Source organism: Rhea americana, unplaced genomic scaffold (genome assembly GCF_003343005.1).
Source record: "Rhea americana isolate MKP2758 unplaced genomic scaffold, rheAme1 scaffold_90, whole genome shotgun sequence".
NCBI classification, from domain to species: Eukaryota; Metazoa; Chordata; class Aves; order Rheiformes; family Rheidae; genus Rhea; species Rhea americana.
Window position 1 is genome coordinate 2,787,349 of NW_028187089.1, and position 21,871 is coordinate 2,809,219.

At 56.8% G+C, this 21,871-nt stretch overlaps 1 protein-coding gene across 2 annotated transcripts; it reads right to left on the reverse strand.

Moving 5' to 3' along the window:
• Positions 1 to 584: 584 nt before the first annotated feature.
• TSC22D3 (TSC22 domain family member 3) lies at positions 585 to 21,862 on the reverse strand. 2 transcript variants are annotated; one of them, XM_085324383.1, is made up of 3 exons: positions 21,466 to 21,862; positions 2,580 to 2,631; positions 585 to 1,939 (listed from the first exon to the last, which is right to left on the reverse strand). In XM_085324383.1, exons 1-3 carry the CDS (start codon positions 21,786 to 21,788, stop codon positions 1,694 to 1,696), a joined length of 621 nt encoding a protein of 206 aa, XP_085180509.1. In that variant the 5' UTR covers positions 21,789 to 21,862; the 3' UTR covers positions 585 to 1,693. The 2 variants fall into 2 exon arrangements, with proteins under 2 accessions (XP_085180509.1, XP_085180510.1); XM_085324384.1 differs by lacking the exon at positions 21,466 to 21,862 and adding an exon at positions 2,956 to 3,141.
• Positions 21,863 to 21,871: the final 9 nt, after the last annotated feature.

The window sequence follows — 21,871 nt, forward strand, 5'->3', positions numbered from 1 at the left end:
TGTCCAGCACCCCTCAGTCCATTCTGCAAGTGGCCTTGGCCACAGACACAATACAGGGTAAGAAGATCTGCCTGCACTGGCCTGGGACTGTGGGATCAATGCACCTTTTCCCACCACACACCCAGCATCCTCAGAAGGGAGTGGTTGCTCTTGCCTCAGAAATCCCTTCTGGGCTTAGCCAGGGCAGTCTAGAAGAGGATCTGGTGTGCRCCTGAAGGTGAAGAGACACAGGATTTTCCCAGCTGCCTGAATCCAAGGAGCTGGCAGAAGAGGCAGCACACAACTGCTCTCTCTCTGCCTACAGAGCTAGCAGGGGAACCAGCAAGGCTGCTGGGGAGGAGCAGAGCCAGCCCGGCCCCCACAAGCTCCTTACATAACCCAGGCGCTGGCTTGCAGCATGCAAAGAATTCCTCTGCTGGCACCATCCCATCCTTGCCACCCTTGCGCATCTGCCCACAGTACCGGGTGCTGAGCACAAGCTGCCAGCACCTTCCCCGAGAATCCACACTGCCTGCCTGGACCCTAATCTCTCCCCTTGCCAGCCCCTTCCCGGCCATGGACAAACAGCTCCAGGAGCCTCTGTGTATAAAAAAGTAGAGTTTATTGCCATTTCTACCTAAATTTACACAACTGTGTCACTGCTCTGACAGTCTGACGTCAAAGCGGACGTCCCGTTAGTTCCCAGAGAGCTGCCTGGGGGAGGCACAGCACCCAGAGTCGCAGGCTCGCTCCCTCCAAGCCCTGTGGGCTGGAGCACATCCCACAGCCACCGTTGCCTCTGCCCAGCATTCGGTCCAGTTGCTTCTGCTGCTGCAGCTGCTCCATGTCATGTGTCAGTTGGCACAGGAGAAGGAGCAAACCCTTCCCTCCTCCAGCGAGGGAGCAGCCTTGCAGCATTGTCCACCCAATTACAGCCACGTGCCATTCCAGTCTTGATTCGAATCTCTCAGCTGTACAGAGATGGGCACATCTGCCCCAGGACAGGGCCACATGGCATCCCACAGCCTTGTGGGCACTGCTCACCTGTATTCATGTGTGTTTATATATAGATATGTCTACAGAAGATACCTGAACTAATAAAACAAGCTTTTCCTTGTAATCCCCACACTGATGTGTGTACAGCCATGCACTATACCACAACGGCCAACACCGGTGCTGCTTAAAGTCAGGTTTTGGTTCCAGCATGCTCCTGAGTGGCTAGAGGGACAAATCTGTATCTCTCACTAAACAACTGTCTTCCTCCAAGATCAGTCTTTGCCAGAAAGAGCCCCCCCCCACTGCACAGTGTAGCGAAGGCACAGGACTTGGCGTGCGCTTTCCAACCTTGTATTCCCACGCATGTGCCAAAGGCCACCTGGCACTGCCGGTGTGTCGCAGACTCCCAGGTTTCGGCAGAGCCCAGGAAGGGCAGGTCAACCGGGCCACAGATTTACTCCCAGCACACAGGGCAAGGTCAGATGGGGGGGGGTCAGCTGCTGGTGCAGCACCGCATCTCCCTCGCAGAAGAGCATCTTCGTGCAGGAGACAGCAGCTGGCTCTACTGTCTGGACGGGGTTGCCTGGGGGGCACCTCTCAGCACTGCTGCTAGTGCTAAGGTTTGGCAGTCCTCCGTGAGATGAAGGTGGAAACAACTTTGCGGGAGATTAAGTAGAAAGAGTTCTGTGGCTCTGCCCACCCCAAGGACAGAGCCACCTTATACCGCAGAGCCCCCGGCATGCTGAGCCGGGGCTGGTGCCCCTGGGCTCTGCTCCTCTGGGCACAGCACCTCTGTGGGGAGCCGGGACTGGAACTTCTCCAGCTGCTCAGGGCTGGCGAGGGTTTTCAGAAGGCTATTTTCTCGCTCCAGCTGAGAGTTTTTCTCTAACAGTTCTTTGATCTGCTCTTTCAGGACCTCCACTTCCTCCCGCACTGCATACATCAGGTGATTTTTCACAAGATCCTGCAAAAGGCAAGCAAACAGACCAGTCACTCAATGGTTATACCCTTAGGACTGCTTCCACCCTACTCTGCAGGGCTCTGTCTCCCAGTCTTTTGCTAAGCAGGCTGAAGAGCCTTCCCAAACACTAGGTCTCTCCACCCCACCCTTTGCTCCTTGGCCAGGTCTCTGCACTCACCAAGCTGGGCTCCACCAGCCAGGGCCAGAAGCAACTGTAGGCTTCCCATCTCCTAGGTCCTGGAGCCTCCAGAAGCATTCTCCCTCCTGTCCCCTGCCCCCCCCCCAACATCTCCCAGCAAGTCAGCAGGCTGTAATTCCCTACTGATCTTGAGACCTTACACTGTCTGCCTGCACATCCCACAGCATCAGAGGCTCCTTCCCAGGTCTCCCATGTCTCCCTCCCCATCCAGCTAGCCATCCCTCCCTCGGTGGGCTCCCTGCGCACTGCGGCGCTGCTGGAGCCAATGAGCTCTGCCAGCTGCAGGAGGCAGACAAAGGAGCCGCTCTGCCAGCAACAGGCTGGGGAGCAGGAACCCCCCCCGCCCTCCACACCGCAGCACTGCCGGGGAGGGGGATCCGCGGTGTGAGCACCCAGAGATGTGGAGCAAAGGGCAGCAGGGTGGGAGGTGGCATAGCGGCTCACCATTGCCTGCTCGATCTTGTTATCGATGGCCACTACGCTGGCTCCAGAGGCACTGGAAGAGAGTGGAGAAGCAGGGCGGTTAGCAGCGAGTCCCAGAGCCTGCTGCGCTTTCCACGGCAGTTATGCACCACCCTCCGCCTCGCCGCCGAGGTTAATGCAGCGGGCTACACTAGGGACCAACGCACCGATCCCCACCCTCTGCTGCGCTGCAATGCCTGCGGGCAGCAAGGCACCAAGTGCCCCCCCTCCCTTCACCGAGGACAATGCGCTGGGTCCCCCCAGTTGCTGGGGGAGAGAGGAGGCTGTGGCAATGCCCAGGACCACCCACAGGCCCTGACGGCAGTGCATGGTGGTGGGGTACTGGAGCTGCCCCTACCTGTTGTCGAGCTTCACGGAGACCACGTCCCCCCCGAGCAGGGAGGAGAAGAAAGAGATGGAGAAGTTGTGGAGCTGGTAGACAGCAACCTCCATGGGGGACTGGTACATGCCGGTGCTCATGGCTGCGGCGGGAGCACAGAGGACGGGGTGCTGCGCACTGCAGTGCCCCGTCCCACCGCCGCCCACTATATGGCGGCCCCACGTCACGCAGCGTCACTGGGGGCTGGGCCAAGCTGCTGCCGCCRCCGCCCTTGCCCGCAGCGGGCCCTGGCACCCTCCGCCGGCATTGCACCATGGGTGCCGGCACCGTTCCACTACCCGCTGGACGGTACCGCAGAGCTCCTCAGGCTGCAGCCCTGCATTCTGGTGCAGCATCCCCGAAYGCTGGCACAGCATCCCAGTATGGCATCCCTGTGCAGCACTTCTGCACCTCAGTGTTGCACCCCCGTACGGTGCCGTTGCACCCCAGCTCACTGCCCCTATGGCCCAGCTCAGCACCCTTGTKCCCTGCACTCTGGCCCTGCGCTCCTGGGCCTTGGCACCCTAGTCCTGCACCCTTGCACTGCAACACCATGCTCCTGTGACTCTGTGCTCCCAGTCTGTACACCTCTGCACTCCTGCAGAGGTCCTGCAGCCCTGCTCTTCTGCACCCTGAATCCTGGCACCCCATCCACTCTTGGCACCTCCCCCACTCCTCTGCACCCTATCTATTCCCTGCACCCCCACCCCTGTCCTCTGCAGCCCACCTGGTCCCTGAACATCCCACATTCCTCAGCACCCAACTTCCTGTGAACTCTCCCCATATCTGAGCATGCAAGGGGCAAAGGGTTTCAGCTGGGGGGCACCTCACTACAGCCCTCAAGGCAGCTCTTCTGGCTGCCATTTAGAGAGGGAGAAAAGGTGGAAAACAGCCTTGTTAGGGTCTTGCATGTTCCACAGGGGAACCTGGGCAGCAAGACCTTGGCACGGTTGCAAATATTAGTGCAAAAGAAAGAGGAAAAGCAATCGATCTGCAAAATCAAAATCGGTGTGCAAAGCAAAAATCGGTGTCCAACCAGCCTGCAAACAGCTCCGCGTCACGGCGGCGCCCGGGCCGCCCCCGGCGCTGCAAACCCCGCCTGCCCAAGCCTTACATAACCCGCTACCAAAACATGTTTTGAGGCTCGTTTCCAGCAGCCTCGCAGCCGGAGGAGGCCGCCTCCCGGCGGCCAGAGGCGGTACTGCATGAGGAGCCGGAGCCTGGCACTGTCCCCCAACAGGGAGGCGGGGGGGGGGGAGGCTGTGCTGCCCCCAGGTAGAGGCCAGCTCTTGGCTAGGCTGAGCCTCAGTGACCCTTGAGCTACCCAGGAAGGGATATTGGGTGTCCTGTCCCTCTGGGGGAGGTGAATTGGAAGGAGGTGCACACCCCAGAGCCCCGACTCTGCTGTGGGATGGTGTTGTGCTGTGAAGGCAAGCAGCGTCTCACATGTGGCACCCACATGTGCAAACGCCATGGTCACACCAGGACCCCCTTCCCTGCACCCAGAGGGCAACTCTCAGGAACAAACAAGGTGAGCATATCTCCTCCATTCCCCCCCCAGTGGGGCTCAACCAAGCCCCTCCAAATGCACCCGGCCCCTGGTGACAAGGTCGGGGCGGGAGCTGGCATTCCCATTCACAGGCAAATTCTCCCAGCACTTGCATGTCCTCCCCAGCCTGCTCTGCCAGCTCTGAGCCTTATCTCTGCCCTCTGGACCCTGTGGGACTTTGGTCAGCACCCAGTCTGTGTCTCTGCTGGTGCCCGCTATCTCTGACCAGAGCTCTGCAGAGCCTGATCTGCGTTAATTTAGCCATCTCCCAGTGCTCAGACGTCCTGGAAGAAAGCCCACACCAGGGCGCAGCCTCAGAGGAAGCAGAGCAGCCAGAGAAWTTTCCCTTCCCTTGCTGGGATGCAGGAGCTGGTACATTCCTGGGAAGGAAGCTCAGCAGCTGCCCAGCTGCATTGCCATGGCAGCCGGGCACCTCCCTGTGCCTGAGATATCCTTTCCCACCACCCTGGGGCTGGCAGGCAGGGCTGAGCTGTGAGCTGAGGGGGCATTTCAAGCAGAAGGGCTCAGACCCTGGCAGAAGAGCTTGCATCCTGATGTGCCCAGCGTCAGCCAGCTCACAGCTATCCCCATGTGCCTGGCGGCAGGGAAAAAGCTAACCCAGGAAAGGTGTTAGCTGTAGCAGAGGCCGCCCCAGCAGTGTCTGTGGGCTGCTGAGGACCCTGAAACCCCAGAATCTGGGATTGTCCCCAATGTCAAAGATGCCCAGCACCTGGCTGCTCTCTGCCAGCATGGAGAACAGCCAGAAGATGCAAGCCAGTGACAGTATTTCTGCCTTCCTTGGCACCATCACAGGCTGCAGGCACAAAACAAGCATCATGCGTCTTGCCCCCATGCCCCTTCCTCAGGAAAAGGGTGCGGGGAGAGGGATATTTGCCCACCAGAAAGGGAAGAGACATGGTGCAGTGAAATGACTTGCCACAGAGCAAGCTAGCAGGGCATCTGCTCTATACAATGTCTTACACTGCCTCTGAGGGCAGGATGAGGATCCAGGTTTCCCAAACCGTGCATGACGCAAGAACGTTATGTGGGATGTTGCTCTGCACATGCACCRTGGCATGTTCAGGACCCTCCAGAAATACAGGTTTGAGATGGCGATGGAAACCTGTCCCGCTTTGCAGGGAAGCACATTCCACCACCAGGGACCCTTTCCTCCCTCCGTCTTCATGGGGAATAATTCACATTCCTCTTTGCCAGCGCAGGCCTTGTCCGTGCAAAACTGCCAGGTGGGGGGGCTGAGCAAAGAGGCTGGTGCCAAAGGGACCAGGCAGAGGCTTGTCCCCACAGGTCTGCTGCTGTGCTAAGGCCTGGCACATGTCCCCCCATCCCTGCCCGGGGGCCAGGCCGTACTCACCGGTCCCTCCTCTTGAAGAGGCTTGGGGAGTACGGCGGTTGGAAGGCCATGCTGGTGCCTGCGACCCCTCTCCAGTCCCTCTCCTCTCCCTGCTGCAGCCCAGTGCCCCGGTGACCGATGCGGGGTCCGCCTGCAGCCGTGGCTGCCCGGTCCAGCCGGGTGGCAGGGACAGTCTGGGTGCTGATCGCATCCCCAGCAGCAGCAGCCACGGGGCAGGGAGGAGACACGCTGGGCAGATGACCTCAGCCGCATTGAATCAGCCCTTTCAGGGCCCAGCTGGAGAGTGTGCCACCCCGAGCTGTGCGGGTGCTGAGCTGGGAGCGGGTGGCTGCCCCCCCCCTTCACAGGCAGATGAAAGCTGCTCTGTGCGCGCTTGTTCCCAGGGTGGTGGTTGGTGACAGCCCTCAGCCACRAGGCACAGCTGGGCCCTCTCCCCCTTGGCTGTGGCATCCCAGGGTGCCCACGCCAAGGGCAGAGGCCAAGAGAGCTCCAACTGGCCTGCAAGGATAAGCCCTGCAATGGGATGTGCTCCTCCTAGCTCTATCCATGGCCCCAGGCTGGCCTTGTACCTGCTCTGGGACTGCATTTCCCATCACAGTTCACAGAAGGATTCTGYCTTGTTGGGAGGTGAGAAAAGAAGTGGGGAGGCATTTCCTGGCCTGTACAAAGGCAATCTCATCCTCATGTTTCCCAGCTCTGCAACTATCTCACCCAAGTCCTGTCCTGGTCCTTGTTCCTTGAGCCCTACCCTATGTCAGCAGCATTGCAGCAGGACAGGATTTATCTGTCAAGCTGAGTTTGTGCCATGCCATCACAAATGCACCTTTAAGGGCATCCTAAGGGCAGGATGTGGGGTATGGGGTCACCTTCACCACTCTGAGTTCCTCCTCCAGGAAGGAGGAACCTTCAAGCTGTGTGCAAACCCAACTCTCATTCCCATGAGTATCTGGCTGCTTTTGGACACCTCTTCTAAGTGAATTAGGAAAAATCCTTGTTATAATGAGGACTTTGTCCACTGAGCCTTCCCAGCTCTGCCATATGTTTCATCTAGCTGAGCTGTCACAGTTTGGCATGTCATCAGCTGTGTTACCTTCTCTGCAGAGGTGGGCAGGGGCAGTGCCCTGGGGCAAGAGGGTGGGCAAACCCCAGTCTGCTTCTAGCACTGACAGCTGGGCCTCAGTTTCCTCACTTCTCCATTTCCCGTGTTGCAGACACATCCCCACTGCAGAGTACTCCAAGATCTGGTCCAGGCTCCTTCTCAAAGGAAAACTCTAAACTATTGCAAGTCTTGATGGATGCTCACCAGCCCTGGCACTGCTCTGGGGATCCCAGGCCCTGCCCAGCTCCTTCCTTAGACTGCACCCAAACACCAAGCCCTGGGAAGAAGCCTGCTACTTCTGAGGCCACTAGAGTGAAAGAGAGAAACATGGCAGTGCAGCATTTTGAGAGGAAATCATTTCACCTCTGCCACCCCAAATATTTTTCCCTCAGGGCTGGGAACATTGCAAAAATAAACAGAAGTAAGTAAATTACTTCTCTGCTGACCCTCCTGGGCTCTGCCCAGCTCTAGTAGGGCAGTGAGCCCAGCTAGCAAGGATATCAATATAGGGGCTTGGGACTGAAAGGAAGCCCTGTTGGACCAGCAGCTGGCTCAGCCCTGTGGAGAGGCAGTAGGACATGATCCGTACAGCCCTTGTTCCAGTGGAGAGGGTGGGATCAGGGTAAAGACACTGGCATGAGCTTCTATGATCTGCAATCCCTCACTGGAGCTAGTGGAAAGAGCGACTGGGCTGAGAGTGAGGCAACTGGGGTGTTCCCCAGTGCTGTCATTGCCCCGTCAGCTGCCAATGGGCATGGCTGTCTCTGCCTTGTGGCTTGGGTTTCCCGGCTGTAAGACTGGGGAGAATGCTGCTTGGGATGCAGATGCAGGAGGCTCTTCTCTCCCCTCCAACACACTTGAATGTGTGACACAACAGGAACCAGGAGACTACTGCCCTGAGTATTTGAGGATGCAGCCAGCACACTCCATCCCCTTTTCCTACTCCTCCTAGAAGGACACCCTTTGGAGATATCCAAGGACCCATCTTATGAGTGAGACCTCCAGGTATGCCAGGGGACATTCAGTGATTGCTTTCAGTGGCTCCACTTCTAGTGGGCTCGGCTCAGGGACCTCTGGCAGGAGCCTGTGAGCCCACATGCACACACAGTTCTACTTCTCCATGAGCCGCACTGACTCTGCAACCCATCCAGTCATCTTTCTACTGCTGTGGGGGTGTTTCACTGCACTTGACTGAGGGCAGGTCCCTTCAGCATGCCAGGCCAGCGCTGGGACTGCCTCCTCTTGCTGGCACAGGCTCAACAAGGGTACCTGTAGCCCACTGCCCCACAGCTCCACACATTCCCCTGACCTGCACACCCATTTGAGGGATGTTGCCTTTACTGCATGCACCCCATAGACATGTCAACAGATACACATGCGCATGTGAACACTTTGCAAGCCATACATACACATGCGCACATACCTACGTCTTGCATGCTCATGCCTTCCAGTCCGCATGCACCATGCACAGCCATACACACGCACTCTGCATGCACATGCATGCGGCTAGCATATGTACACATGCACTCCCTGCATGCACACACATGTACACACACACCTTGCATGCACATGTGCACTTTGAAGCCCACATGGGCATGCACCCTGCACATGCATTCTGCATGCATAAGCATGCACCTGCAGGCATGCGCATGCAAACACCTCCTGCATGCATCCAGGTGCATCCTGCACATGCATTGCAAATGTTTCTTCTCCTACATACACATGCATTGCCCTGACTAATGAATCACACAAACCAACACACATACATGCATAGTGCCAAGAGTGCAGGGTGTAGGCAGCCCAGCCATCACTTCATGCAGGAGGGAGAGACCCCCAACCGATGCGGTTTAACCAGTCCAGCCCAGCTGCCTCTGTGGCTCCACATCACAGCTCAGTGGCAAGAGCAACAACTTACAGCTCTCTGCCAGGCTCCCTGGCTGCATATCTGGGCAATCTATAGAAGGGGACACTGAAGGATGGGATGGAAGATGAGGGAGGGCCACCTCTCCTGGGACCCAGATTTAGGGGCAGAACTGGGACCAGACTCCAAGAGTCCTGGCCCCTGGCTCTCCTGCTCTTGCCGCTAGACTCTGTTGCACAGCTGGAGTAAGACCAGCAAAGGTCTCACCCTGCTGATGAGCCGAAAAGGAAAAGATCAGGGGCAGGAAAGGGGCCACCGGCAGCATGTGCATAGGACTCCAGCTGCGCCCCGAGCGGTGAGGGGCCCTTTCCCAGCCCCCTGTGGCCCCAACAGACAGCCTTCCCAGTATACTGGCCCCACTCCAGCAGGGCTGCTGGGACCAGCTTCCTCTCCCACCACCCCCCTTGTGTGCCTCTGGGGCCTGCTGCGGCCAGGCAGCAGCAGAGCAGGGTGAAACATCCCCCTTTCAATTCCTAAGGAGACTGTGGACTTGGTGCTGCCCAACAACAGCTGAAGCTGTGGTGGGGGGCATCTCACAGCAGGCTGAGTGAGAGGGTCCAGGAGTGTGAGCCATATCCCTGAGACAGCAGCGCGGCATCTCGCCTCATGCGTACAGCAAAGGGAGGTTTGTCAGAGAAGGCCTCAGCTCGTGCCTGTGGTTATTTTGGGAACAATAACAGCAGCCACTATGCAGTGCAATCGTGATACTCATTTTTGCACTCTCCAAGGAGGAAAAAAAAAAGGGGGGGGGGGAGCTGTAATGAAGCAGCTATGAGAGGTGGTGACACCTGCTGCTTGCTCCTTCCCCAGCAGCCAGGCCTGCAGGAAACCCTAAAGCTACTAGCAACACCTCAACAGACACACAGCCAGTGCTGTACCTCAGCCCCAAAGATGCCAGCCCCAACTGCCAGGGGCAATAATATTTAGTGACAACTCCTTCATTCCCAACAAGATGCAGAAGCATGAACACAGCTGGGTTGCAGCTGCTGAAGGGTTAAACCTGCCTGTTAGGTAAGGATGTGCGCACACACCATGGACGGAGCAAGGAACAATACAGCCCCCCTTACATGCTCCTTTGGGGCTTGGATCAGCCYGGTCTCCTCTTGGAGTCCCACACCTACAGTGTGTGCTCAGCCCTCAAAGGTCGCAGGCTAGGATGTGCATCCCAGTGCCCATGGACCCTAGGCAGGCAAGGGGAGGCCAGCCAAGGCACAAGGGGGCAGAAATGAGACATGCCATCGCACTGGACCTCCCTCATTGAACCCATGCTGGGTACTGTGGTGCTGCATGCCAAAGGATGCCCATGCCCAGCCAGCTCCGTAGTGGGTGGCTCTGGAAATGGAGCAGGAGGAATGGCACATGATGCAAGGAGGAGTCACCTCTCCCCAGCCTGTGTTCTCCTCTCAGCTCAAGGCCCTGTTAGCTGTTTCATGGCAGTGTTTCTGCCTTGCTGTCTTCCAAGGACTCAGTTCAATGGGAGGAAGGCCCTTCAGAGGGTCTGAGGCGTGGGAAATGTTTATTGCCTGGCCTCTGAGATGCTGGAGAGCAATTTGGGAAAGGCACAGAGCCAAAGCTGCCCAGGCTGCTCAGCAAAGCAAGATCTCTGGCTTAAAGGGTCAGAGCAGAGGGGAGAGCAAAAGCCATAGCTTGCAAATATGCAGCTAAGAAAACTCTGCCATTGGTAGCGTAAAATTCTGCAGCCGTGGCCTTGCTGGCCAAGGGGACTGAAGATGCCAGTGCTAGAACCAGCTGTACCATGGAGGAGCTGAAGGAGGGGTGGCTGAGGACAGTGGTGACAGCTGGGGCTTGTGAGATCAGATCTGGGAATGCTTGTGTGCAGGGCACATCTGTGTGGAGCTCTGTTCTGCCTGGTGATGGGGAGAGGGAGGCGATGACAAGGTTGGTCCATAGGCAAGTGGACAGTCATTTCTCTGGGAGGGTGTCATCTGCTGTCCCATTTGGCAGTCCTGCTTCCAGGGGCACAATCTGGAGCACCCAGCATGCCCTCCTGCCTGCCCTGCAGCACTGGCATGAGGCTGCTGCGCTGGTAGCTGGCACTGCAGGCCCAGAGCTTCTGGATGCTGGAGCAAACCAAGTGCCAGCACTGAGTCAGCTGGCCAGCTCTTGTTTCCTTGTCTTGCGGACCAGTGTGTCCTGGCCAAGTTGTTTATTGCAGACTTGGCACTATGTGGCTACCGACGGCTCTACTCTCAATTTCCAGGAGTTGTGTATGACCGGTAACTGCCCTATGCAGCCAGGAGTCCCAGTGGGGACCTGGTTTGTGCCCACCATACCACTGGAGGGCTCATAAATCCCTCAATCCAGGGCATCTGCTGCTCCACAGTAGAAAGCAGTCCCTGATGGGTACACCTTCTTTAAGTGTTCAGGCAGGTATCCAAGCTGCTGGTACTGCTGGCATTGCCAGATCTAGCCCAGGTCCACTGTCCTTCAGGTCATACAAACTGGCAAGGATCAGGGCACTCTAGAGCAATGGGGAGAGTGGCATAGTGCAGTCATGGCCTTTGCAACACCGTGGAAACCTGGAGAGGGTTTGCAATGGGGGAAAGCAGATGCAGAACCTGTCATCTCCCTACCGCCTTCTCCACTGCCACACATCAACTGAGCCAGTAAGAGTTCCCGCGGGCCATGGTRACATGGGGAGTGCTGGCAGCTGTGGGCACCTCCTAACCACCACCACCCACGCAAGGTTGTAAGACACTGGCACTGATTGCAGCACAGGGACTTCTCCAACCTGTTGAGCTGGAGAAGCTGTGGGGCGGGAGGAGGGAGGCAGCTGGCAGGCTCCCATGTCCAGCTGTTGGGCAGCTTGCTTCCTCTGATAAAGGTACTTGGCAGTACTCCCAGTTCTGTGTTTTCTGGCGTGTGAGTGCACACCCCAGTGCTAGCCTGCTGAGAGCTGCAATTTTCCTTTATCTCTCTAACTTTGTCATTGGTCCCCTTCTTTCTCCCATGCCCCTGTCCCCTCAAAGCTCTCCAGGAGCAGTTGCCCAAACCCCAGCCCTGGGCAGTGTGGGGAGGGGCGGTCAGAAATGGTGTGACCCTGGCAGAGTGCTTCCTGTGGCACTACCCTGTCAGTTTAAATGTCGTGCGTGCTGTAAGTAGGAAATCCTCAAAGCCATGGCTTCCCCAGTACACTGCATGCTGGGGTGAGAAGGGAAGAGGAAAAAAAAAGACTGATCTGCTTATTATTGCGCTGGACTGTTCAGCCTAACCTCTTGCCTTGCCTGCTTTTGGGCAACAGCAACGCCATGCAGATGTGTGCTACAACTTGAGCCAAAATGGCCCAGCCAGTGCTGTCCCCCAGTGTCATCCCCCCCCCTCCCTCCCCCCCCGCCAATGGGACATGCAGCAAACCTGGCCATCCCAAAGCTTTTCTGCCTGTACGCTGTGCTCATGCCAGGGTCGTACAACCACAGCCACCTAGAGGGAATGTGCCGGTAAGGCAGAGCCCAGCCATCAACCTAGAGGGGTTCCCACAAGAATTATGCCCGGTGGTGGCAAGAGAGCACAGTCATCCACAGGACATGCTTCCAGCCTCCAGAGGGTCAGGGGTGCCAGTCCCAAGGAGGATGAGCTGATTAAACAGCTCTTAGTTCAATTTTCATGCACAAATCTGTCCAGGCAGTAAGCATTTCAAGGAGTATCAAGGAGTCCCATAACTTGACTACATGTTATCACCTTCTTTGGTTACCCAGGTCCTGCCCTGTAGATCTTGTTACAGGTGATACAGTGATCTTCAGGCCAGCCTTTATTTTATAGACCTCTCCTGGTCTGATTTTTGTCCTGCTCTAGAGAGTGAGCACCACCTTGACTAGCTGGGAAATCTATTTGACTGTACAGTTGGGGAACCAGGGAAGGACCAGACATGGCTGTGATGTCAAAGCAACCATCCACAGCACCAGAGCCACACAGCGCCCCTGAGTTTGAGAGTGCACTGCGGGCAGGGGATATGCCAGCCCTGGCACTGCCATCCCAGAGCTCCGTTGCTGGCACAGGGCTAGCTTTTCTTGAGATCACCAACCTGCAAGGCAGAACAYGCATCTCTGCTCGGGATGACTCTGCAACAAGGATGAGTATGTGTCCTGCAGGACAGGCAGCTCTTTGCAAGGCAGTAGCCCCCAGGACCCTGAATATCAGCCCGAGGCTCTGTCACTCCTCTGGCTTGTGCCACTCCCCAAGTTGCTGCTCACAGCCAGGCCTGCCAAACTATGAGCATGCCTGAGACATGGGGCAGGATGAGGGAGGCAGGCAGAAGAGCCTTCCAGTCCTCAAGGGAGAGAGAGAGACACTTCTCAGACCATGCGTTTCCTATGGAGGATGCTCACAGAGAGAAGAATCCCAAGGCAGGGCCTCTGGCATCTGTGGAAGGAAACCTCTGGGCCATTTCACAGGAAGGAATGGGCCGTGCAGAGACACGCTTGATGCTGGCAGCTGCTGCCCTGCCGTGTGTGGGGAGTGTCCAGCCCTCTAATTGGAGAGCAGTTTGTTATGTAATGAGAGAACGGAGGCTGGGAAGCTGGGAGAGAGCACCACATCGACACCCTGTGCCTGTACACCAAAAGCTGCTCTTCTAGCTCAGGCTAGCTGRCGTTCCAGCAAACCCCTGAATACTTCCCCTTCCTCTCTCTAAGGCAGTTGGGCTTTGCACTCTCCTGCCTGGGCAGAGGGGGATGCTCAGTGCCAGAGGGAGTCTCATCAGCCCCTGAAAGCCCTTTCCCCAGAGCTCTGCCATATGGCCAGGCCCTGTGGTACACCAGAGTGTGCAAAGCTCAGCCAGGCACAACCTTGCTGTGGCTCAGGAATGGGAGAGGAGTCAGGCCGCTGCTCTGCCGGCGCACAAACAAGCCACTCTGGAGAAGGTCAGGCAAGGACGTGTGCTGGAGCTGCAAAGTTTCAGCTGAGCCTGTTATTAATATCCCGCCTGGCCTTTGCAAAGAATCCCGGGCATTTTGAACCGAGGACACTTCGTTAAAATCATTGCTGCGCTGACATTTCAGAACAATAACAACATGAAAGACAATAAGCCATCGGCAGGACGTGTACCTGCAGCTCGGCTGTGGCCCTCCATGTTTCCAGTCTGGGCCACCAGCCGTGACCTGGCACATGCCAGCGCTTGGGGAATGGCCTAAGCCTATCCTCGACCTCCATACAGCCCAGAGCAGTTCTGCTCAGGGCTGTAGGGTTATCACTAGGATGCTTTCACAGGAAGCCATGAGAATGGCTGGGCCACGGGAAAAAAAATTGCTCTGTCCTCCCAGCGTTGCACTGGCCACACCAGTGCAGGCTAGGCAGGACTGCCTTTCTCAGAGGAGCTGCAGAAAGGGGTTTGCAAGCACTGGATCACATCACAAACACAAGGCTGAGAGGTCAGCAGGACAGACTAGAGTGGGGCCCCAGGGCTTCAGATCTGCTACCAGAGTCATTCTGCAGCAAAATCTCTTCCTATATATATTTATATGTATAAACACACAGAGTATGACAAACTCCTATCCGAAAGCCAGCAATGTGCAGTGCCTGGATAAATATAACTTGGCGTTCATCCACAAACCCTGGCTCTGGGACAGATTGCAGCCTTTAATATCTCTCTGGCCTTCACTCACACACACCCAGCCACACACCACCCTGTCACAAACATGTGCACCCCATGTGCTCTGCAAATAGGGGGTTCATTCATTTCCCAAGCGCTGGATCCCTCAGAACCTCTCTCCCCATGGCAGCCTCACAGGGTGAGCCAAATCATGGCATGGGCACCATGCATATACACATGCCATGGTAATATTCCCTGTGCACACAGGCCACTGCCAGGTCCTGCCAATATGCAGCTGCGCGGTGTGTGCCTCTGGCTCTCAGGCCCCTCCAAGCAGTTCTGGTAGGCCATAGGAACCCTGCAGGCACTTGGCGGGCAGCTGTGCCTTGATCTCACTGCCATGGAAATACCCTACCACCAGGCTGGGGGGACCAAAGGGCATGGTATGTCAGAGGACGCATTGCCCATTGGACCCACATTTGTGCCCTGTGTCTGGAGGGAGTTGGGATGCTGGATAAGCTATAAAAGCCTCCTCCGCCAGGCCAGCCCCAGTCCCAGCTCACAGCCTAGCTCCGCAGTTCTGGCCAGCCTTGGGATGCTCCAGGCTTGGAACATGCTGTCCTCTAAGGCAGGGCACAGATTTGCCCACAGAATGTCTCCCATAGTGCCACAGTATGCTGAGATCTGCCTGTAACAGCACTGCAGACTGGCTGCCGGACTGCCACACTCGCTGCCTGCGCTAGAAGTTATTCTTAGCTGGTGACAGAGCAACTCCACTCTCCCCGGGCACCAGAGTGCCAAGAGCAGTTGAGATGCGAGGCTGCTCTTTGCAAACTGTTTAGACTGTTCAGTTGGGGGACAGGATGTTCTGCCCATCACAATAAAAGCCTTTCAAGCCCTTTATGCCCAGTGATCCRAAGTTAAAGCTTGGAGCTGTGAATCCGGGTCACTGTCACAAGCTGGACTTTGAGTGAATCTTCCCCTACTCACTGTTGGAGACAGCCCACTGGAGGGCTTCCCTTTGGTGCCACCCACGCTGGTGSTTGGCATCCACCTGCCCAGCGTGGTGGCTCTGTGGCCACTAGCCCAGCTACTCTAGCTCTAGGCAGGGATAGTCAAGGGCTGTAAGGCAGGACTGAGAGGCCCAGCCAAGCAGGGAGAGGTCAGGCTGCCATGATGCTGAGATGTGCTGTCACTGCAACCGCTGGTGTATCCTGCCACCCAGTGTGAGACCTGGCACACTGAGCACCAGACTACAYCCCACCTGACTGCACCCAGGTGCAATATCCTTTCCTCAAACCTGCCAGGATGTCATTAGCAGGGTAAGCACCAAGAGCCTGTGAAATTTTCAAAGGCAGGATGCCTCCTGTCCTCTGAGGTCTGAGCAGGTGCTTCAGGCCTCTGGCTTTCCAGCTGCTGGCTGTGGAATGGCTCTCTGCACAGCATCATATATCCTTCTCTCTTCCCCAGAAGCAGCCCACCAAATGACACAGAGCCCCTCAATGCTACCAGCCCTGCAGAGGTCCTGGGGGGACAGAAGGCAACCCTCTCCAGCATCAGCACCAGGACGGTCCCACCTTATGGGACCCCTGTGGCTTGCTCTGGCTCCAGCCCACTCCAGTCTCTTCCAAACCTACAGTTCAAAGGCTCACATTTCCTGTTGAAATAAACCCTGATGATCATTTCCCCCACAATACTATTGCCCATACCTGCCTGCCTCTTAGTCCTGGGGTACCTATACCCTGCCTGCTTGGAGTTGTCCAGGTGCCCTGCTGGACATGTGGTGCCTGAGCACTAGCAAAAGGCCGAGATGACAGGTTTCTGTGCAGCTGGGCATTAGTATCACTGGATTTTAGCTTGGTTCTGCCAGCTCCCCTTGGCAAAAGGGAAAACCTTGCAGTCAGAGGCACCTGGCTTCACCCTGATGGGCAAGAAGTGCTGAGCAGGGCTCTCCAAAGCTTCAAGGCAGATTAAGGAACCTCCTTTCCGGASTGAGCTCAATCTCAGGGTTCCAGCTGGTGTCAGGCCTACACTGGCCTCGGGGAGATATGCAGAATGTGGCATGGCCAGGCAGCAGCCTTGCAAGAGCCATCCTGAGCATAGCGTGCAGCACAGCTGAGCATAGCATGCAGCTGCCAGCAGGCCCGCCTCTTCCTCTGCACGCTCCACTCCAGCCTCTGTGGTGCTGCACATGTTGCCCATGTGCTGGTCCTTGCCTCCCTCCCCCTCGGCTCCCTGGGGCCTTCTCCACCAATCTGCGCTCAGCCCAGCCCTGTGCAGGCAACACTGTGTTGAGTAACAAGCAGGGAGCTCCTGCTCTGACTGCCTGATCTCACGCTGCTGGGCTTCCCCTGCCCTGCCCAAGGATCCCTGCAAGCCTGGCCTGTGTGGACACTACTCTRGGCCCTGGCCCCTCCAGGTCTCGCAGGGGTGAGTCCAAGGGCAGCAGGATCCCTGCACGGGAAACCAAGGTGGGTGCAGGAGACGGGTCTGCACCTGGCTACCCACCATCTTTAAAGCAACATGAGGATTTGGGCTCAGGGAGGTCAGCTACGCCCTCTGCCAAGGCCAAGTGAAAGGTCTCCAGCATCCCAGAACCTCAACAGCCTGTAGSGCTCAGCAAGCCATGCTACAAGACATAGATCAGGCAGGACCCACATGCAGCGCTTTTCCATGAGAGCAAAGTAAACAAATACTCTCCATGCATTGGTCCAGGGAGAGAACGGTCATTTTCACAGCCACCTCCTAGACCAGATCTGCCCTGCGGGGACAGGGAGAGCACACCAACCAGAGGGAACTCTGTCCCAGAAGAACAGTCTCACACCCACACCTCTCTCACGCTCACACGTGTTCCTGCACACAGCCCCTCTCCCAGTCAAAGCCTTCTTGTTGCTGGACAGCCCACTCTCCATGCTGGAATGTGCTCCCTGGCCCTGCTGCTCAGTGCTGCCCTTTAAATGCTGGCTCCATCTCCTTCTCCTGAATCATTGGCAAAATGACACAAGACAGACGGGAACAAGTGGCGCCACACCATGCTCCAAATGCCACCCTGGCACCACTGCCCAGACAGCTCTTGCTCACTGGTCTGATCCTACCCTGAGAGCACTAGTACTGCTTGACTTCTCCTGCACTGTTTTATCCTRCTTGCCTGGCCCAACCTCCCTCTCAGCCTCTCCGCGCACCAGYGCTGTGCTCCCTTGCCTCCTTGCAATTTCCTTTGCTTGCCCAGGGCCCAGAGAAAGGTGGTCCCCAGCTCTGTTCATGGCTCAGACCAAAATGCCACTGCCTRTCCTGTTAGGTAGAGTGGCCAGTCTAATAGAATTGGGAGAGGGTCAAGCTAYGCAGATATCTCAGCTTACTACCTGCAGTAAGATGGGGCACAGGCAGGCCAGTCTGTCAGATCTTATCCTGACACCCTGGGAGAGACTGAGCAGGAGACCTGGCACAGGCTGGTTGATGTGGGCGAGCGGCTGGCACATATCTCCTCTCCCCACCCCTGGAGTCAGGTGGAGCCCTGCTTGAATCACGCACCAGAGTACACCCCAGAAGGACTAGCACCAGGGAGGCAAGGGTGCAGTGAGAACTGCAGCGCTAGCCCCCTCCAACACTGCCAGCTGTCCTCACCACCTGCCAGCCTTAGGAAAAGTGCCACATGGTCACATGCACCTTACAGGGCTGCAGTGCCACTCTCCTCATCCCACACTTGTTCAGACTTGCACATGGTTCTTAGTTAAGTGATCTTGGGATAATGCTGGCACTGTGGATTAAGAGAGAGCTGAGATCTGGGGCTTGTGTGGCCACAGCTCCAACTCCTTTGGGAACAGACATGTGTCTGGGCTCTMTAGTAGAGAGTGGCCTACCAAGCACAGCAGTAGGAAGCCTCTTTATACTTGGTGTTTCCTTGCTACCCTGGCTCTTTCATGCTGCACAGGCCTCCTCTGTTAGCAATTCACCAGGCTACATGTAGGGCATGAAGGTGAGAAGCCCTTTTCAARCAGGACCTTATACACTCTCCTAGCAGGAGGATTTCCTGAAGGAGTGTAAACTGTAGGTGCAAGCGGTCTGGATCATCTCTACCTTGTGCATCCCTCAYAGCATCCCTGTAGAAAGCAAAGAGAGAGGAGAGCCAAGGAGGGACCACCCAGCTAGGGAAATAATACACAGAGACAGGTCAGAAATGCAGCATACACTTTTTCCTGAGTTCCCCAGCGCTGACCTAACCTCATCGCAGAGCCCAGGGCTTGATCCATCATGGGCTGAACTCTCTCCCATCYAGAGTCTCTCCAGAGACTCTATCTCTGGAGATAAGAGTCTAGTTTCAGATCTACTTGGTCTCCCATGTTATACTAGGCTTWGGCCATGTATGAATGAGTGTATCCTCAAGACCTCCTCCTCCTGTGCCAGGGTAGGAGCACATCAGCAACAGCAAGGGACACAAACCCTCCTGGGTTCCCCAGTGCCAGTAGCAATGGCGTCCTTATCAGACCTGTTATCGGGGTGTTCCTCTGGCACCCACAATCCCCAGCTTTGTACACGATCACTCTTGGGTATCTTGGCTCATTCCCCAGGAGGAGAAAGTTCAGGCTGGAGAAAAACAACAGTAAACACAGGTGTAGGCACACCTGACTTTAGTGCCTGAGCCAGTGCCCCCCAGCCTCTACACACTATGCCACCCAAGGGAAAAGTGGGATTATCCAACGGGTTTTCAGATCAGGCTAGCAGTGAGATGTCTGGAAGCACGGCATGAGGGAGRGATGCCACATATTTTTACCACAGTTTAGGCACAGCCCTTAGCAAACAAGATTGACCAGATTCTCTCAGGACACAATACTCGCTAGGGCTCAGACTTGGAAACTGCTGTGCAGAGCATTGAGGGGCGTAGATGGGGAGAAACTCTGGTCCCCTGGCACCTGCAGATCACAGCAGAGCTACTCTATCACAACAGGGAAGTTCTATGCTCACCAGGAGCAGCATGTGTCCTGTCCCAGCACGCACTAGTTCAAAAGAAGGCAGGTCTTGCCCCTACCGCCTGCTTTCACCCATGGGCTCTGTCACTGCCTTCCCCAGACAACCAACCCGGATGCTCGGCTCCAACGGTCAAGCCTGGCAGCCTGCATTGGGGATGGTGTCTCCCTTCCCTCCCACACCCACGATGTCAACTGGCTACAGTCTCCCGGAGCAAGGGGAAGTCTCTGCTTTACTCCCATTTTTGTCTTGGCTGGGTGGGTTGCAGCTGAGAGACGGCTTCACCTCTCGCTGTGCAGCTGGGAGCCTAGGCTTGATGTCGTTCGCCTTGGCGGGTGGCCTGGCCCCTCCTTCCCCACCTGAGAGGCAGCTCCAAGTTATGTAAGTGCAGGAAGAGCGTCTCCATTGAGAATGGYTCTGAACGAGCAGCTTGCTCAGTGTGAGATGCTGGCTTCAAGAGAGGAGGCGTATGCACGCATCCTGGGTGGCTTGCACGCATGGGGCTGCCACGTGTTTGCCCACCTGCCTTCCTGCACTGTGCAAGAGGAGCATAAGTTGCCATGAAGGGTGGCCTGCGTGTGGATGGCAAGGAGGGTAAGCAAGTAAGTACACATAAAGGTGCGTGTGTGTGCAGGAAGAAGAGGAGATGGTGAGGTCCTGGGCGCTTTGACTATATATGCATAGGTGCTGCCATGCACCCCACCTGTGAGCTACCTCACCCGCAGTGGAGGAATGAGTCCCAGAGCCAGCATGTGCCTGCCAGTCTCACAGACACCTGCCACATGCACACCCATGGCCCACATACCCTTTCAGCCCCCAGTCCTGGAAGAGGGCATGTTTGTCCCACATATTGAAGCCACAGGCAGCTCTGGGAGCTGCTACCTGTTACCTACTATAGCACATTCCTGGTGGGGGTCCTCACTGCCATTAGCCAAGTTCAGCTTTCCCAATGTCAAGCCTGATAGCTCTGGTCCCACTGGCTTCCGGCAGTGTGTCCACTGCATGTCTCCTGAGCCCTCCAGGTTGGTTACTAGCTGGTCACTAGGGTCAGTCCTGTCCCAGAGCTGGAGTCAGGRGTGCAGGACCAGAGACAGCTCTGTCTCCCTCCCTGGGCCTGGGGTCTCCCACCTCCAGGACCTGAAAGCCTTGCAGGGTCACAGCTCTGGGGAACCCCCTGTTCAGTCTTCTCTTTTGTAGTGGAGCATTGCCTGCAATGCCAGACCATAGGAGCAGGGAGGGATCCCAGGCTCCTGCCTTCCCCAGCCTTGACATCAGCAGGGTGAAGCCCAGCCCTCACACAAGTGATGCTTCCCCAGAGCATCTCCTGCTGCTTAGAGGCATGCACCCCCACCCCAGATGAATCGAAGTAGCTGGAGCAGGGTCAGAGTCACTTTCCAGGGCTGGGAAATACTACCCTGGCCAAATCTGTCACTAGTCAGTGCACTCCAGGGAGAGGCAGGGAAGCTGCTGAAAGAGCAAGACCTGACAGCAGGACTCTCGGGTTCCGTCCCCAACTTCCTGCTAACTCTAAAGGGTGGCATCACAGTTGCTTCCTGAGTGACAGGCTGCCCATCTCCTTGCAAGATCASCATATGGGCAGTGCCTGTGTGGACAAGATGAAGTCAGGAAAATTAACATAAGGTCCAGGGACCGAGACACACAACTGGATGCTGCTGTCATTCCCAGAACACAAGGCACCAATGAGGAAAGGAGCATCACTGATCATCATGTGAGCAGAGCCACCCAGATCTGCACCCAGGGAACAGAATGGCACCACCCATGGCCAGTGGACTGGGCTCTCTGCCACACATGGTTGCTCATGCTGCTCTGCACCTAGTACCCCTCCACATTGCCACCTCTACCTGGCCCCAGAGTCACATAGCTCCTTCTGCCCCTACTGACTCAGCATACTGCAGGCCCCAATCTTGCCCCGACACTGCCAGCCACCAGCTTCTGAGCACGGAAACACCCAAGGCCTGGCTCCAGGGGTGTCCAGCACATTGGCAGTCCCTCAGGATCTGTCAGTGGCACCCACCTGTGGAAGAGTAGGAGGATGGAGAGAAGGGTCTGGTCAATGTTCCTGTTGCAGATGCCCTGGTTGAAGAGGTAGCAGGGGTCCCGTACAACGGGCTCCAGTGAGTCCTGGCGCATGATGGAGCTCAGCTTGTCGGTGTTGAGGTTCTTGTGAACCAGCTGTTCCTGCAGCTGCCGGAAGCTGCTCACGGTGGGGCTGCCCAGGTTGTTGTTCTCGCCCCCAGCCCCCTCCTCCAGCCCGCTCCGGTTGGCCAAGTCCAGGCAGCAGCTGCAGCAGTCCAGCCCCACGGGCGACCGGCACTCCTCCGCGGGCGACGAGGACATCCCGGGCTCCTACACGCTGCCACGGCCCGCCGGGGCCGCCTTGCACACGGCCGCTGCCGGGGCTGCGAAGGGCGAGCGGCAGC

What these genes read in the sequence shown, in the direction of transcription:
- TSC22D3 (XM_085324383.1), bottom strand. Translation starts at nt 21,788, where the DNA reads ATGTCCTCGTCGCCCGCGGAGGAGTGCCGGTCGCCCGTGGGGCTGGAC. An exon ending in ATCCTCCTACTCTTCCACAG is followed by an intron (nt 2,632 to 21,465) that starts GTGGGTGCCACT and finishes ACTCTCTTCCAG; the next exon opens with TGCCTCTGGAGCCAGCGTAG. An exon ending in ACAAGATCGAGCAGGCAATG is followed by an intron (nt 1,940 to 2,579) that starts GTGAGCCGCTAT and finishes TGCCTTTTGCAG; the next exon opens with GATCTTGTGAAAAATCACCT.